The 18,801-nt window shown below is 44.0% G+C and overlaps 1 protein-coding gene and 1 non-coding gene across 2 annotated transcripts in view; both read left to right on the plus strand.

The window, feature by feature from the left end:
* Wge (winged eye) overlaps positions 1–18,801 on the plus strand; it is a 48,262-nt gene that overhangs the window by 7,800 nt on the left and 21,661 nt on the right. Inside the window, exons 2-3 of the mRNA XM_070296381.1 lie at positions 15,477–15,704; positions 17,957–18,082. Of these exons, the coding sequence (XP_070152482.1) occupies positions 15,497–15,704; positions 17,957–18,082 (334 nt within the window). The 5' untranslated portion in view covers positions 15,477–15,496. The remainder of the gene's footprint in view (positions 1–15,476; positions 15,705–17,956; positions 18,083–18,801) is intronic.
* Positions 16,182–16,254, plus strand: Trnaf-gaa (transfer RNA phenylalanine (anticodon GAA)). The gene has a single exon. It is a non-coding gene; the product is annotated as a tRNA-Phe (tRNA).

The following is an 18,801-nucleotide window of genomic DNA, read 5'->3' on the forward strand; positions in this document are numbered from 1 at the left end:
CACACGCGCGAGGCAGGAGTGAGGAGGTGAGGTTGGAGGAGGAGAAAGAGGAAGTAGAAGCGGGGGGTTCTCCGCTACGCTCTTACCTACGCGCATCACGTTGCGTGTAGGACCAGCGCGTCGCGAGTGCATTTCATGTACTCCTCTCATCCCTGTTGAATGACGTGACCGCTGGAGAAGTGCCCCGGGAGTGAGCGAGAAGGAGAGAAAAAGGTAGAGGGGTAACACGAGACGAGGCCTCCTCTCCTTTGTGCCTTGAACCGGTCGCCTTACCATCTTAGCGCCGTTATTGCGAAATTTTGCCCTATCAGCTCCGCGAAGCAGATTCGCGAGAACGCCCGCGATCTGTAAATGCGGCAGTTTTCTTTTTTAAATTTTATTTTTTATTACATATTTCTATTCTCGCGTCGACTCCCGTCTTAGAAATATCAATTTTAAAGAAGCAAAGCTTCACGAATTCGATATTAGATAGGTAATCCTCCTCGTAAAATATTCGCACTGTGAAATTCAATTCGAAGCTTCATCTCGCCGCTCTGGTTAGATAAAAATTTTTTTTTATCGAAATTAGAGAAAAAGTGAAATCATAGAGAAGACATAGCGAATAAAATATTTCAGATCAATCCGCGATATGAAAAATCGGTGACATTTCGTTTTGTAGAAATCGAATTCTTTTCAATTTATGTATCAACTTCCTTTACGACGTATTCTTCGTCGCTTCCCGTTTTAACGATATTGAACGACGATGTCGCCGAGAAATGTATGTCAATTTTAATTACGTATTATCGGAAATAACACGAGCGATACATGGATTACAATATCGCCACACGCAAAGACAACCGGTCTCGTCAAAGTTATCGTGGCTCTTTTCCGCGCGCTATCTTCAAACTATCTCAAAATCTCTTTATTCTTTGGGACTCCTTGCGCTTTTTAAACTGAAACTTTTACACGACTGCATGCAGCACGATCGGCGAAAAAAATTCAACGACCGAGTTCTCTCCGATGTTCTCGGTCCCCGCGTCTTATTATACATATAGTACATATTTATACCCCCTTCCGGGGGGGGGGGAGAGGGCCTCCCCCCTCCTCGTCGCCGATCAAACGCGTTCGATCGCGGACGATTTACAAAATTTATGGAAGCTATTCCGCCTCGTCTTGATCTTGATTTTAATACCACCGGTTCAACACGCGGTCGACCGGAGTTGTGTCCGGGGACCATGACGTAAGTCTCGCTTCCTGTTTGCCCGGGTCGACTTGATACACCGGCACGACCGCTGCTCGCCTGCCCATTTTTTGCGACGTTTCTCCACGTATTCGCGATTAACCGAACGCCGCGTATGCCTTCGAAAGAGCTCGATCTTTCAAACACTAGCTTGCCATTAATTCCTTTTTAACCGGCGATACTGCAAAAGGTCTTTTCTCACATCAGTTTCCGGTACAATAAACGTGCGTTCTTTTTTTTTTCAATTGTTGACAATTTGCTCCTAGAAGAGTCTGGGGGGAGGGGGAGAGGGGGGGGGGGGGAAGTACAACGACGGTTTAAAGTTTGACAAATTTTATCTATTAAATCTTGGAATTATAAATGAGATTTTAAATCCTCTTTGATCGCGATAATTTGAAAATAAATGTTATAAAATTCAGTAAAATCCGAGTGTCGAAATCGCCAGACGTAAGGTATACATATGTTCGCGAACGCATCACGAGCAATTATTATATTTCGATATCCGTCACGGTTGGGGTTAGAAATGGATCTCGACAGATACGCCGGAGTTTTACGTCCGGCGAAAATGGAAACTCTTAATGATGCCGGGGGATACTCGCCGTTGGTCGGCGATTCGAGTACACAGACGGCTAGAGATGAACATTTGGAAAGCACACTTCGGCATCGCGCGGCTCCTTCCTCGACCGGGCTCTCTTGGGCCCGGGCCCGGGCCCCGACCGTCAATCATTCAAGGGACACGCGTACTATTCTCTGCCTCCGCGCTCTCCGTCTCGTCGTTCCCCCCGTCACTCCTTTCATCCTACCCTGTAATATTGTTCCTCTCCTCCTTTGACTTTCCCGTGATGTCAGTTAAGACCGCTGCCATTCCCGTACACAGATAAAGGTGTATCCTCTCGATACGCCTTCTCGATTTCGCCCTTTCCGTCCTTGTCGCTGAGCGACTATTAGCCATTCGCTTTGCCGGCAACAGCAGCTGCTTTTGTTCCTCCTCGTAAAATCTCCTAGAAATTATCGTCCGGTTGGTATATTTCCTGGTAAAGACTTTGGTTGCGCCTCTTACGAGCATCGACTTTTTCGCTTTCTTCCAAAGTTCCGGCTCGTATATGCTCTTCAAACTCGTACCTGGGTAAATATATGGGGAAAGAGAGAGAGAGAGAGAACATAGAGATCGCTGCACAGAACTCGAAAGTTCCCGGACAATTTTCTCGAATAACAAACTTTTTCTCTCTGACCTTCGCAAACTCGAGAATCTTTATTGTAATTATAATTATTAAGGTTTCGAGAGAAGAGGCGCGCGAAAAGGCAACAAAACGAAAGCGGAAGAAAGCAACTTTATTAACTTATAGATTATTTAATACTTGATGAGACGGATTTATCGTCTTCCGGTTTATAAGGAAAAAAAAATGTGAAACATTTGACATTGAATTTCAGTTATTTCGATCACGATTGGCTTTTTACTATCGATGTCGTTTAACGTTAACTCTGACTAAGAAAATTTTCGGCTTCTCTCCGTTTGTTTGTTTTTTTCTTCTTCTCCGTTGACATTTGAGAAAGGTAGCGTTTATAATAAAAAGGAAACGGAGAACGAAATTTGTAACTCTAATTATTTGACATTGTCCGCACTGTAATTAGGCTTGGGGCGTTACTTTGTGGAGAAAGCGATGCTGAAATTGTGTTACCGCGATAATTATCGATGGTCCTTTCGAAAGCGCTCTCTGTGCGGATATTCAGATGCAGCCACGATGAGAATCGTAGCTACGAGACGATAGATGCTCCGGAATCGACAGTGTAATACCAGTTCACGCGTATACGCAAGCCTGTGACAATAATTTTGCTAGAGTTTCCAGAGATATTTTCAGCTAGTAGAAATGATGATGGTAATTGCCATCACAGCGTGGAGCCGTAGCGACGTAGCCTCTACACGGCCATTGTTACCATATGTGGTGAAAATTCTTCTTTAAAAATATTCTAAAAGAAATTGACAGTGTAAAAGGTGGCAATAAAACGATCGACACGGTTCACCTAAAATTAATTAAACGCTCGAGATTGATTTTTTATTATCTATCTGCATTCTCCCGCAGCTTCGTTCCCTTATTTCCCCATATCGAATAAGTGCTATCGATTCGTTGTCGAAACAGATGTGATCCTTCTATATTTTTTTTATTTTTTTTTTTTAATACTTTATAATATATCTTTGGGAAGGATGTACAATGACAAATAGGACAATAACCTACCCTGCAATCTTATCTCACACATCAACGGAACAAAACCGCACATCCGCCGGGATTAATTTCCAATTACGCCCTTGGCTGACCTGTACTTGCTTTATCCGAAACGACAAGTGCGTGCAGTTGGCTAGGTGATCGCGTTAAAAATTTGCTCTATTGACGAGGAGGAGGGGAGAACCAGCAGTAATCGACCTGTATGTGACGCAGCGAGAGAATACGAAAGAAAGGACGAGAGAGAGAGAGAGAGAGAGAGAGAACGAGAAATAACGGCGAGGAAGGGACAGGATGGAGATAGCGCAGGCATGCAACAAAAGTAGATATCGCAGCATGATATCGCTTGAGCGTATTGCTGTGCGCGAGCGAAAGAGAGGAACGGATAAGAAGGAGACGGAAAGAGAAAGGGAGAGAGAGAGAGAGAGAGAGAGAGAAAGAGAAAGAGAAAAAGGCGAGAGGGAGCGAGCGCGGACTGGCTCTCTCGTCGGTGGCAGAACCGGCAAAGAAGGGGGGTCTTTAACCACTAGCGACGTATACAGCGGTGCTTAAAGAGGGTTTTTGCAGTTGGAGCTTTGCGATTTTTTTTCATCATTTCAGAAGAGACTCGGAAGATATTTACAGGATATAAAAAATGAGAGAAATATTGATTTGTGTATACATATATATATTTTACTATATTTTATTATATTATATCCTATATTAATTGTCGATTCTATTATATTAATGAATTTTTGCACGGGTTCCGAGTTGAAATTGATGTTTATTATATATATATATATATATATATTTTTTTTTATTACATGGTTTTGACGATATGAGGGAGGAGAGAGATTGTCACGAGACGTCTTGTATTAATCATCCCGTGTAACATTCACGCGGGATCTTACGACACATTTGAACAACTTGCTACTCCATACAGATCGTTTTACAACTGTCGCAGAATATATTCGGGACAAATGCCAAATTTTCATGAAGAAAATACTATTTCATTCCGTTTTATCCAACTCGTGTCTCGATCATTCCGATGCAGTAATTTCGACCGTACGCCGGCAATCTATCTCTCCGTTTTTCGAGCCGAGGGCTTTGAGGTGTTCGAAAAAATTGCAGTCAATCTTGGCGCGAACTAATATCCGTTGACCTAAATAAGCCGGGCGTTATCGGACACCGGGAAGAAAATTTCTCCAAATGGCGACGACGCTCTCTATGTATCATTAGAGGAAGTCCGACGCGCGTGCTGTTTCTTCTTAATTATGCTTATGCCTTTTTAATCGGCTGCCGCCGGGAGAGCCGTCTACCTTGCTCCAAGTCGAGCGATTAAGCGGAATGGCGCAACTGCGTGGAGTAACCTAGTTGTGCGTCGTTATCTCGCATCGGCGGCATAGCGTGCGAAACGCGTGTATCTCGTTGGCGCCATCTTTTTTTCCCCCTGCGACCGACCGTTCCCGTGGATCGTTTTAACCCTGTTTCGCCCGTTTGTTCGTTGGTTCGTTCGTTGCTTCGTTTGCCGCTCTTATACATCTCGACGGGATATTCAGCGACTTTTAAAATCGTTGTCCGGTCGAGTAAGCTATACGTGCTTGTGTGCGTTTGTATTGACGCTGATTCATTTATATTAATTATTAATATGACGCGCGTATTAATTTTATTATTAAAAATGTTCGAAAATAGAATTTTGTAATAATTCGATTTTTTTGTAATAATTGCGAAATCGGGGGGGAAATCTTCCTCGCTATATGTAACATTTGATATGCGTAGTTTATAATTCTCAACGGGAAGTCGCTTTTAAACGAGGTCGAATTACGTTTCCTCGCCGTGTCCAGCCGCGCGATCGCGCACCTTGTACGAACGCTACGTCGATCTGATAAGGTCTAATCATTCCGGTTGCGAACAGGGGCAGGCAGGGGCGGTAACGTCCGTGATCGCGGATGCGCTTTTCCAGCCGATGCTAAAGGCACTCGCCGTTTTTCGTTTGTCGAGACGCGACACCGCCGCTCGAAAAACGATATATCCCGTTGCGTTAACTTTGACTTTCCGAAAATTGTCGAACTTGTTACACGTTGAGAAGAAAAAGGATCTCAAATTTCACGCAAGAAAAATCGCGCCAAATAGCTGTCATCCGTTGTAGAAATCGAGATTTTCGCGAGAGTCTCGCGGCTGGAAGCGTAAAGTATGACACATCGTGCATGAGAGACGGCGTGATCGTGTGAAAGAGTAACGAGAGTTCTTAACTCACAGAGAGACGGAGTACGGGGTGTACCAGATCGCTTCCGAGTACGAGGCTTTTGCTCGACACGCCGAAACATATGGGGAATCGTATGGAGACGCGCCGGAGAACCGCGCGACAGTATCTGCTCTCCCTCCCTCCTTCGCGCGCGCGCGCACACAAAGGCGCACAAAGATAGAGAGACGCTCGACCGGAGAACTTGACTCTGTCTCTTTCGCTATCCGTCATAGCTAAAAACGTTCGCTGCCTGTCCCCTTATTCACGCGTGTAACCCAATTTTCACACGCTGTTAAATTCCGTCAAGAAAATGAACGAGAAGCGCTCTATTACAAGTCGCACAAATAGCTGAAACGGTAACTCGGCAATTCCGTCTTACCGTGGACGAACGCACAGGTAAACACACATGCAAAATCGCGATATATATGTATGTTTATATATCGACCTTCCTCTCGCTAAGGACTCCGACTGCGGTAATTTCCGTCGCGCAAACGTATAAATTTCGTCGAATAAACACCGAGTGTCCGATAAGGACGCGTAACGTACATAGCTCGCGTAAAGCTCGCTTCTTCCTTTCTTCCGCCACTGGGTTCGATAACGCGGCGAGATCGCCACGAGAAGGCGATGGAAAATCGTAAACGAATGAAAACGAAACGCGCCCCGTACTCTACTCGGCAACGACAAATAATAAATCGGCACTTGCGTCCGCGCGAGACGAGAGGCATGCGAGACGAAAGGAAAAAGGAGAGAGAGAAGAAAGAAGAGGGGAAAAAAAAGAGGAGAAGCGCGCGCGCGAGAGAGAGAGAGAGAGAGAGAGAACGATAGAACGAGGGAAAGAGAGCGAGAGAGGAAAAGAAGCGTATAGCTTCTCGCTTGGAGTAGAAGAAGAAGAAGAAGAAGAAGAAGAAGAAGAAGAAGAAGAAGACGAAGAAGCGGACGCGAAGAGTCTCGTTCGGTAGGGCAGGCGGGCGGTGTCGGCGGGGAGGAGGCTGAAAAATTCAGAAAGACACCGAGCAAGAAAAGGAGACGGTAAAGGTGCAGGAGGAAGCGGGTTGGCGAAGCGGCAAAGGGATCGGGAGGTGGCGGGTGGGCGGCGAGGAAGGAGCAGGGGGTGGAGGGAGGGGCAGAAAGCTCTGAAACTCGTTGTTAAAGCCGATAGAGCGCTACTACAGGCTGCTCGTCGGCCTTGCTCGCTAACCGAGCCGCGTCGTATATCCCCTTTATGCCGGGTGTTGGAGAGAGAGAGAGGGGGGGGGAGATCTGTCTTTCTCCTTTTCTCTCCTTCTTTCTCTCTCGTCCACTTCCTATATATCTGAACGCGCGGGCGCGCAGATACGAGAGTTCCACCCATCTCTCTAGTCGCGCGGGCATATATACGGGGTGATCCGTGAAATCCGGTGACCGACCGATCGATCGGTTTTTCGATGGTCTCTCTCTCTCTCTCTCTCTCTCTCTCTCTCTCTCTCTCTCTCTCTTTCCTTTCTTCACGCTCGACGGCCGATCGCGTCCTCGGGACGAAAGCCCGCGATCCTTAAGATCGATCATCTGAATTTTGATGATAAATTCTTCGAGTGATCTGAAAACAATCTTTTCTCGATCGAAAAATATAATATAAAAGTATCTATATCTCTGTTACGAAAGACGAGGAGCAACGAAATGGCGAAACTTTATCGCCTTTCTATAAACTTTCAATTAGAGATTTAATAATAAAAATACATAAAATATTTTTTCAATATCAATATTTAATTACGAACCGAACGCTGTTTTTTTTTTCTTTCTTTCTAAAGAAACGTTAGAGTTTTATTATTGCAATAGCTCCCTTATTAAAACTAACAATAAGATGAGGATTTCCGAGACACTCTGTATCTATCTGGGAGTCTCCCGTCGTCGTTAGAATCTCGAAGACATCGGTCTCTCTCTCTCGGCCGCGCGTTAAAAACGCAACGTCGAAGCGATATACGTTTATTTGTCATACGTATACATATTACGTAGCCGTGGTTCTGAGTTAGGTCCGGCGCTCGGCTCAGGTTGGGTTAGGTCTAGTTTACTCCAATTTACGAACGGCGGGCAGTCGGACGGCGTTCACAGAAGGGAGAGGAGGAGGGAGAAGAGAGCGGTCCGAGAGACTTTAATTTCCTCGACGTGTGTACGGGGCCCGATGGTTTAAAAGCGCTCCTAAGAACCCGCGGGGCTTTATGGGGGTATGCCAGAATTAACCATTAACGTGTGATTGTACTGGCGGAACCCCGCCGAAACTTGACACCGCGATCTCTCTCTCTCTCTCGCGCGCGCGCGCGCGTTTGCTTGGTGCCAAGGCTAACGTCGTACCGAAACGTGAAACATAGACCGACTTGTTCGATTGGTCTTAACCGAGCGTGGCTAGAACGGAGTTAGGCGAACACTATCGCTGGTAACGAAACCGAGTTAGTCCCAAGTTTCGAGCTACTTTAGACAACGAATAGCCGAATAAATCAAGAGAATGAGGAGAGCGAAATTTGCGGGCCGTATTCCGATAACGAGATACAAGACACACATCCGGATGTTTATAAGTGATAAATTAAAAAAAAAAATGTATGCGTGTATGTATATACGGGATATGGGAGGAGGGGGAGGCGTCGTATATAATAATTTTAAAAAAGTATAAAAAGATTCTTTCTCAACTTGCGGTATACTTTCAAAATGGCGCACGCGCGCGCCATTCGTTCGCGCAGCCTCTCTCCTCATTTTTTCCTAAGCACCGCATTCTCGATTCTTATGCCACTTTTCAGTGCATTTCTCGTCTTCGAGGAAAGACGGTCGGAGTCGTGGAAGGAACGAGAAATAGACTGCAAAATAGAATCGGCAAAAATTTCATCGCTTCCCGTCCTCGATACTTTCCTGAAAGTAGTATATAAGTTCGGAATAGGAAAACGGTTCTCCTTGACAGGATAAAATATTACCGACGAGGAAAGATAGAGAGAGAGAGAGAAAGAGAGAGATATATATATACTGTAACTTTACGAATACACTCCCGATTTCGCTTTTCTTAGCATCGTTTTCCCGACGCGTCCGCAGAACTCTAACGCAGACATTATCCTCATTACTGTACACGCTAACTGATGGCTTCTTCCCCGTCGTTATAGCTATTTTATGATCAACACACGCAATGTTAGCCATATACACGAAACCCCTTTATCGTCGTTAGAACGTTAAAGACGCAAACGAACGAAAGCGCAATTGTTGCAATAGAAATACTCAAGACGGGGGACAAGAAAATTCCGCGAGCAATGAATAAATAATATTTAAATCAATATGAATTTATCCGATATTTTAATCATTTAATTTTTCTTTATTCTTTTAATTTTCGACTCGACTCGAGCGGTCAAATAGCAGCAACCAACCGATCGATCGATAGTGAATGTCGCAAGATCCCCCGAGTAGTTTCTTTCGGCGACGCGCGCGTATCTAACGTGGACAGGAATCCCTGTCCGCGGGTTCGACGAAAACGAAGAAGGAAGAAAATGCGGGGCGCGGAGTCATTTAATTCGAGTACACCCCGTGAACGCGGCATCGCACTGCCGACGATGGTGGGGCGCCAGTTGCCTAGCGACCTGCCCCGGGAAGCCTCGTAGTCCTCCTCGGGCGCACTTTGTTTGCCGTAGTCCCCGAAAACACAAAGCTTTTCATGACTTTTCGCACAACGCGTAGATCGGCTATAGATGGACAGCGCGGTGTAAAAATAGTACAAGTTACGGGACGAGATGCGTCCAGGATTTGATGAGCGTCAGGTTCGAGTTTGTTTTCGAAAAGAGAGAGACAGAGAAAAAAATATTTATATATAAACGAGCTACGATAATAGAAAACTGTATAGTGGTGTCACTCCACGTTTTGCAAAAATAAAGTAATGCGAACGCATATACGCAGATCGGATTCCCATCCGGAATCGCGAATCTCTCTGCTCGTTCATTCTGATAGGGGGCAATTATAGCGAGTTTTAGTACTTGGAATAGATTTCCGATTGATCTAAGTGCTGCCGTTTGATTTGGACGAGTTTGCGTCGCCGGATATCTTTAAAAACGAGCGAGAGAGAAAGAGAGAGACTCGGTATAATCGCCGGTAACGGATGAACAAGCTCCCCTCTCCGTTCTCGCTCCTCTCCTTCTCTTCCCTCCTCGTTCAGGTGAAAGTTGTGCTCGGGAAAATCGCACGGATGGATCCTTGATCCTTGATCCTCGACGGCTCGTGAGAGTATAAATGGAAAAGCGTGCGAAATTCCGGAACGACGTCCACTCTCTCTCTCTCTCTCTCTCTCTCTCTCTCTCTCTCTCTCTCTCTCTCTCTTGTCCTTTTAAAGCCGGCGTCGAATGCAAATCGCAACGACGAGCGAACTAGCGATGCGGAGTTTTTTCGACCTCTTCTAGGATGGCTCGCGTATACGATTAACCCTTAGACGCGCAATTTCGTTGTAATATCGACACGCTATTGTCGCGTCGTGCGTATATAAATAACGCCTGAGTTTGCTCTGAGCATTCTCATAATATTCACCAACGCGATCGACGATCTTATTTTCCGCTTGACTTGCTGTTTATCGAGATAAAATAAAATCTTTAATATCTGTAATATTTTTTAATAATAATAAAAAAAAAAAAAAGTTTCTTCATATCTGAATATGATAATTTTCAAGAAAATGTATGATAATGATTGCGTACGATTACTTCCGTGACAGTTAAAATATCTAACGCTAACATCTCATCTAAGATATTAGTCCGCTCAAATGGCATGTCGTAGAGTAATAACAAGTGTGAAACTAAAGGTAGAGTCGCGCGTGAAACTTTGGACGTTTACAGAAATGGACGACCATAAGCGCTACCTGAGGATAGATAGAACCGTCTCTCTCTTTCGTATTGCGCACAAGTCGATGAAGACACCTCTCTCTTTACGCGATGACAAACGCAAATGCGGCGAGTAACGAGTAACACTCGAATACACGAAATCGCATCGATCACGCAGCTAGCCCGATCTCTTAACGCTGACCCTGATTCTAGGAAAGGGATGAGAAAATGGACGGGTCGGGTCCTGGAATGCTGAGCCTAGCTTAAAATCCTCGTTCTATACCTGTCCTTGTCCCGCGCCGTTCGTTCCTCGTTGATCTCTCGATCCTCTTCTCCTCGACTTTGGTCTCCTCGCATGGAAAGAGTTCCTCCCTCTATCTCTTTCTGCCCGTCTTCTAAGCAAGAGTTTCTTTCTTCTCTTTTCGTCTTTCGTTCCCCTCTTCGGGACTTCGCTGCCTCTTCCTCGTCCTTCGGTCCCCCTCTCTATCATCCGCTATTGCGGTCCCTTTCCTTAGCTTCCTGTCTTCCTTCGGTGTGTCCTTCTCCGTCTTCGTTGAAAATTGCTGCTTCTCCTTCTCTCTCTTTTTCTTGCTTTGTTCCTTTTCCTTTTTTAGCTCGAGGTTCTCATTTTGTTTACGACTAAAAAAGTTGTCGATTATGCTTATCATTACGTCTCTTTAGATTTGCGATTTGATTTGTGTCTCATTCAATCTTCTATTCAAGCGGATAAAAGAAATAGAATTTTTGGAGAAAACAATTCGTGTCCTTGAATTCTACACGATGAATTACGCCACAACAAGCTTCGTTATCTTACGATAAAAAGATACGAGGTAGGAAAAATTCCTGCGTGTTCGAGTGATTCGGTTCGCTCGGCCAGCCAGGTGTCCGGACAGTGAGCGAGCATTATCAGCGGAAGCCCGCGAGTCGAGACAGAAAGAGAAAGAGAGAGAGAGAGAGAGAGAGAGAGACCGACGAAGGAGCCACGACGAGACGCCGACATCGAAGAAGGACGAAGAACCTGTCCTCTCGAACCGAGCCTCCTTTACTCTCGGGCCTTCTCTGAAGAGGCTTGCTTAAAGAGGTCTTCAGGATTCGGCCTCTCGGATCTCGGTTTATAGCCGCACGAACGAGCGTCGCTGTAGCCGCGTCTCGAGAACGCGTTTCTAATCACACCAGAATAATTTCCAGACGTAAACGAGAAGAATTCGCGGCAGCGAAGACGCAAAAAAAAAAGAAGAAGAAAAAAAGATATTGATCAATTTGCATTCTCTCTCAACGCGACGATCGATCTTCTCGAATAGTCATGGAAATGAATATCATATCGAATCCCATAAATCTCAATTTCATTTTCATTTCATCAGTTTCTTAAAGAAAGCGAAAGATCTTTTCGATTTCGCCGAGATTCGATTGTGGACCCGACGATGCGAAAATGGCATCTTTTGCGTGTTAAAGATCGGAAATTTTGGTCCTCGGAATAGCGTGGGGCTGTATGTGGAAATGACAGCCGGCTCGGCTCGGTCGCTCCTGTCATGTCGCGTTGTGGGGGCCGGGGGCCGAGGGGGCAAAGGATGGAGAAGGGAGGGTGGCGCGAGCGGGAATCCTGGCCACCCTCTTCCCCGTCGCCTGGGCTGCATATATCGACCCACCGACGGCGGAGCGGAGCGTGCACGACCCCTGACTCGCACACACATGAGGAAGAGAGAGAGAGGGAGAGACTCCTTAACCCTCATCCGCGTGTGGTTCGCGGGGCTGAATTTTGACGGACTCTATCGGACGTCAAGTCGTTGACGATCGCTCTTCGATCATTCTTGTCGCGGTGAATAACAAACGATTGCCGAGAGACACGTAATTGACGAATAACAATCGGAGAAAGAAGTAGAAATCTTGAGAAAGGGAAGAGGGAAGTCTTCAAAGAAATAGGCAGAAAAAAATAATCTATCTTTATCTCGAAAAGATAAAGGAGAAAAAGATCATCGCGTTTTTCGGTTTTCTAATTACGAATCTCCTTCATCGTACGTAGCGAAAGGAAAGAAAAGAGCAAGAAGAAAGAAGAATGATTGTGTAAAATCTGTTCATCTTGTCTTGCTGCTTCGAGAGATATACTAGATTCTTACAGTACAGATAATTACTCTTTTCGATTAATTCCTTGGTAATTTTTACCCAAAACACCATCGTTACATCCGTGTGTCAGAAAATATTCGTAACAAAATTAAATTTCCACGCATACATATGCGATAGTGTGATCGCACCAGTCGCGCGTTTCGAAAAAAAAAAAAAAAAAGCGGAAGTTGAAAATCGAGATTCTCGCTGATCGCGGCGTAATTAGAGTCGTACCGAGGAAGAGAGGCCCGCGATAGTAATCCCGAGCCCGTAATTCGTCCCGCCGATGAGGGAGGAGAGGGCGAACAAGAAAAGTCGGAGGTGTCAGATTTTTACGAACACCTGTTCACCATTTTCCCTCCGCGTAGAGAGGGCCCCGCGCGTCGTCAGGTAGACACGCAGGGCTCGTAGGGCCCCTAGGTGTAGATACCCTATCGACCTGGAAACCTGTTCTTCCTTCTCTCTTCCACTCTCTTTCCCCTCCTCCCTCTCTACCCTCTCCCCTACGCCCCGTTTACTCTGCTGCTGGCGGCGGGAGCGCGATGGAAATGAAAAATTAGGCCGCTGTCGGGACCTCGCCTCCTTCGGAACGCGCGTCTCCTCTTCGCGTCTGCCTCCCCTCGCGCGTCGACTTTTTCGTCATCACCATTTATTTATCGCACGCCGACACGTACGTACGGGGTGTTTGTAAAACACCGCGACCAGATTTCTACGGCGCGCGCGCGATCAAGTAATGCCTAAGAGCTTACGTCAGATGGTACTATACTTTATCGATACGAGTAACCTCTTTCTCAATTTTTCTTTCGTATCTTCGTTAAGAAAAGAATCGACTTCAAACGAAAATCCAGGACCAAAGTCCGCGCCATAAATAAATGATTTCTGTATTTGGAAGAATCTCTCTTCACGAATCCAGAAAGAACATCACCGCTAACATCACGCATTTTCGTCCTGACCATTTATTCATACGCGCATCCAGAGAAATCGATAATTTGAAATCATTCGCACATGTATCTTGAATGACGTGCATCGCATGATCTGACAACGAGTCTTAATCTCCGATTCGCGACCAAAAATTTATATGTATATATATATATATATATATAGAGAGAGAGAGAGAGAGAGAGAGAGAGAGAAGTCCATGAAAAGGGAGAGGTGGTCAATTATAATAATCGGCGGCGCGGCTATCGGCGAGTGCCACGTGTATTCCTCCATAGTAGGATGTATACCTGCGGATTGACAGGTTATTGGCGGTTAGTCGTTACCGTTTGCACGCGGTGAGATCGAGGGCGAGCGTGTGCGATTCTCCGCGTAAGCCGTTTATGCGTAAGCGCGTGCGTGCACGCATGACCGAGCGCACGCGAGGGCGCGTCAAGGATCGCGATTAACTTTGTACTTGTGTAACTTGACTGTATAATTCTCTCGGCGTAGGTATTTTTCTTGAAATGAAAATGGCATGCGATATTCATTACATTCCAGCTAATGCGGTCGGTTATGTCGTTATATCGTATCGTAGGCGTTGCCGGAAATTAATCTTAGGCGGCGTCACACTTTTATTCCGCGATGCAATAAATAAAATTCTGTATTATATTTCGCGTCCGTAATTAGTAAGGATATCCGTATCTGCGGGGAATTTATTAAGCAGAATCAATGTATTTTGATGAGAGATGATTCATGTAAGTATATCGATGGATTTTCTTAAGGCCAAGTTTAACGTTCAGAGGATCAACGTTAAAACGGACGAATTTTGAAGATTTTTAAAGATTGATCTTTTTCAAAGACTTTTGTTCAGTTTAGACTTTTGACACTCTGAAAAAAAAAAAAAATTGTTCTTTGACTAATAAAGTGAGCGAAATGGAAAAATTGCGCGGCAAATATCAAGACCGAATATATCGATCTACGATGATCGCCATGCGTACGCGCCCTTAGACGCGTCACCCTATATATCTCTAAGAGACTACATTATGCTTGCCGACCTGTTGCTACCCTTTCCTACCTCGCACCCTTCCACTCTTCCTTCCGACCTAATCCACCCGCGCTTTCAAACGGAACTCCCGCCCTCCTTTCCCTTGTCCCTTCTTTTCGTGTGTGCGTCCTTCTTCTCATGCGCGTTCCTCCTCGTTCAGTTTATTGATATATCGTTCTATATTCTTCATTTCGACTTCTTCTCCGTTTTACTGTCTTCTCCTCTCTCGTCGTTTCTCTTCAATCTCGATTTTCATCTTTTTCGTCTCTTCTCTACATCTTCTCTCCTTTTTCCCCCTTTCTCTATTTTCGGATTCTTTTTAAGCTCGTTGACTTTTCTCTTTATTCGAAGCTATTTTCTCGACCAGAAATATTGTAATATTGCAATACCGATACCTTGATATAATATGGCATCGATATTTTTAACTCGATAATTTAAAAGTGTAAGCAATTTCTCATCTCACGGCCGATACATTATTTTCCACCGCAGATTCTAAACGAGGATTTATAGGCATGGACGTCTGCTACGCATGTATCTACGGGGTGTCTGGGAACGGCTAATCATAGCGCTAATGACGGACTCTTCGTTCAACTTGTAAACTATACCTTTCTCTTCCTTTACTTGAAACGTCAAAGCAAGAACGTCTTCTCAAGTTCCTTGTCAATCGATCTTATTTTTCGATTAAACTCCGATGGATTTCATTTCTCGAAACTCGAGCACTTTTCGATCGTCTCCGATTTTTCAAGGTCGATAATATGAAAATATTGCGACGCGAATGACACGGAGATCTCCTCCCGTCGGAAGAGAAGTCGCCTTCGATACGTGAGGGGAGAAACCGCACGATTGAAATTAAGTTCGCGTCGTTCTCGCTTGCCCGTTCTCTCCAATTTGAAATTGAGATTAATGCCGTGCATTATTTTCTCGATACTCTGAATTGCAGCCTCGGGAGGGGGTGGTTCGATGTTGGTCCCTCCCGTGGCCCAAGGTGGGACCGGCGATCGTCCCGTGGGGGACACGGTGGCACGGGCGCAGCAGACGACGACTGGCACCGCTGCTGCTACCACGACCCTATGGCCCTTAGCACCTGCGCAGCCCAATCAGGTTCCCAATCAACAGGCCCACGGCATACCACCCCTGGCCGCTACGCCTGCGCCCGCTCACAATCAAGGTTCGCATTACGTTATTTATGTATGTGTGTATATCTCTCGATCATCGTCATCATCATTATTATTATTATTACTATCATTATTATTATCATCTCGCGGCGGCGTAACAATCCCGAGATTAAACTCCGAGAGAATTCTCGCTTATGTAAGATGGTATCTCGATGAAACTTGAATCCTTTCGTCTTTTTATTTTTAACTCCAATCTTAATTTTAGTGAAATATTTAATAATAAAAAATATTCACGAAAATAGAAAAAAATATTGCGTTTCATCTCGCTATTAGGAAAGAGAAGCGTCTCCTTACAAGCTCGATGAAAGATACACAACTGTACTTTACGGATTTTCTACGGTACATCTAGTACACGTTACGTAATATTTACTGTATTGATCGAAGGTCGTTCACGTTTGACATGTAATACGCCTATCACGCTTTATCAGTTCGATAACTCGAATTTGAGTTGTACGCGGTAACCTTCGTGTGCCGAAATAGCTCAGTTGGGAGAGCGTTAGACTGAAGATCTAAATGTCCCCGGTTCAATCCCGGGTTTCGGCAGAATCTATTTTTTTTTCGTATCTTCGATGTTACATTTTTTTTTTTTTTTTTTTTTTTTCTATAGAAACGCCGAAGAGAAATACGATAGTCCCCTATTACGATATTTTATCAAATTTCAAAATGAAACAAATATTTATCTTTTTTTTCTTATTTCTTATTAAATTAATGCTCGCATTCAATATAACTTGACATAACTATTAGCTATTAGCTGCCTAACATTTAATATTATATATTAATACTACTTATGATCAAAGTTAATGTTGTATTTGTCCAGATTAATGTTTTTACGAATTGCCGTATAAGTAATGAATTATTTTCAAGTTTTTAAGTCCATCAACGAAACATGAATTTTTAATGAGGGACGGATTTTATCCTAATATGTATCGCTTTTAATAATTTTATGATAATTCCTGTATGTACTTTACAGGGTGGTCCCGAACGTTCCAGCCAGAGTTTGAGATCTTATAGGAAATTTAATTCTGAACAAAAAATTTCCTATAAACATGGATCGAAAAATGCTTCCTTAAAAAGTTATCGCTCAAAAGCCTCTGATGCAAAGGAAGAACAAAAGGTGAAAAGAAAATGTAATAAAAAGAAAATGAAACTTAAATTTAACAATAAAAAATTGAAATCTTTCTCTTTTATGAAAATAAAATAAATTTTTTTAAACTAAAATAGCGCGTAATAGTAGAAAATGAATAAAGACGTGAAAAAACTAACTGTTCTCAAAATGTCCGCCCCCCCCCTCCCCTAGCTCCAAAACACTTTCGGCATCGAGTAATAACCGATCTAGTCGCTTTACGGATATCCTCCTGATTCAACTTTAATCGATCTAACCGTGAGTAACAAAAGGACTTTTTGTACGTTTGAAACTGTTTATATCAAAATCTATGGAACGTATAACAATCATTTTCACCTCATTTGAAAGATAATTTAATTTCCTACAACTTTTGTTTCGGTACTTTTTATTAAAAGACGCACATTTTCCATGATATTTTGAAAAATGTGTAAAATAATCACGATTTCAGACATTTTTGAGCGATAACTTCTTAAGAAAGCATTTTTCGACTCATGTTTATAGGAAATTTTTTGTTCAAAATTAAATTTCCTATAAGATCTCAAAGTCTGGCTGGGACGTTCGGGGCCACCCTGTATATGCCGTATATGCATTGGCAAGCATTTTGAAACATTGTAGTGATTCGTACGGAAACTAAAGATGAAATTCTGATTATTTTTTTGTACTTGGCGACAAGAGATATGCGGAAGACGGTAAAAACATTGTTAACATCCGATAAGGATTGCATGACATATAGCAATATGATTGATCGATGCAGAGAATAAAGCGTTAACGATAGAAATAAAAGGATAGACCTGTATGTCGCGTACTTTTGTCTAGCACAGGTTGAATCAAATATTACGAAGAGAGAAAGAAAGAAAAGAGTCTTGCCTGTCTTTTATTCCATAATAGTCCGTTACGCATTCGCAAGATAAGGGAAAACGGGAGAGGTTTAGGAGACAGATATCGTAGTCGATATGCTGGATCTACTTTTATATGTATATGATTTAAAATTTTAATGCATATCAGAAATATAGCGTTCGCGAACCTCGTTCGATCGAGAGGCAATCGCGACTTTGTCGCGTGTCGTTGAATTATTTGACCTGGATTAATTATAAACTCTCGGATATCTTAACGATGTTACAGGTGCGAACCGCTACGGACTGTATTCGTTATTCCCAGGGGGTGGCGGGGGCAGTTACGTCGCCGCCACTCCTGCCACCCCCGGGCAACCGACGCCAGCACGGGCTTATCACGCGACGACGCACAAGGGTAAGTTTACAACGACTTCCTCTCTCTCCGATTTTCTTTCAAGGCCGCGCGTCCTTTGTACATTTCTTGCCGCGCGTTCTTTACACATTTCTTGCCGCGCAAACGCCATACGCGCTTTGTGCGAGAACGCGCGAATCCTTGCAATCCGATCGTTTGGTTTGCGCGTGTATAATGACGTTAAAAATTATATTTTGCGAAATACGAAATATAATCAAGGATCTTTTAATCCGTTAAAATGTTCAAACATCAATACTTTTCCAAAGATAATAAATATATATATATATCTTTTCGATTATAATAAGATCGATAATATAAATGTCATCATTATCCGCAAAGTAGATCGCGATAAAGGACCGCAAGAGATCGGAGCATGTTTAACAATCGAAAGAATCCTTTAGGAATCACTTTTAGATCGAACTTGGCTATCCTCGTGATTTTTCCAATCGTTTTGGCGACAAGATGGCTCAAGGGGCGCGCGGCGCGTCCCTCGGATAATTGAAATCTCACCGGAGATTCCATTTTCGACAAGACTCCGAGAAGGAGGAGGGGAATCGACCCTTGGACGCGTCCCCCTACGCCCATCGCCTCTTCTCTTTTTCTTCCGAATCTACTGCCCGTTTACTATCCCACTGTCGCTTTACGAAGTTTCGGGTTACACCTCGGACAATGAGATTGTTAGGGAGTAAGGAGATTCCGAGTTGGGGAAAAAGAGAGACGCG

The sequence above is a fragment of the Polyergus mexicanus genome, unplaced genomic scaffold (assembly GCF_030449975.1).
Source record: "Polyergus mexicanus isolate NDT 795.1 unplaced genomic scaffold, iyPolMexi1.0 SCAF_5, whole genome shotgun sequence".
In the NCBI taxonomy this organism is placed as follows: domain Eukaryota; kingdom Metazoa; phylum Arthropoda; class Insecta; order Hymenoptera; family Formicidae; genus Polyergus; species Polyergus mexicanus.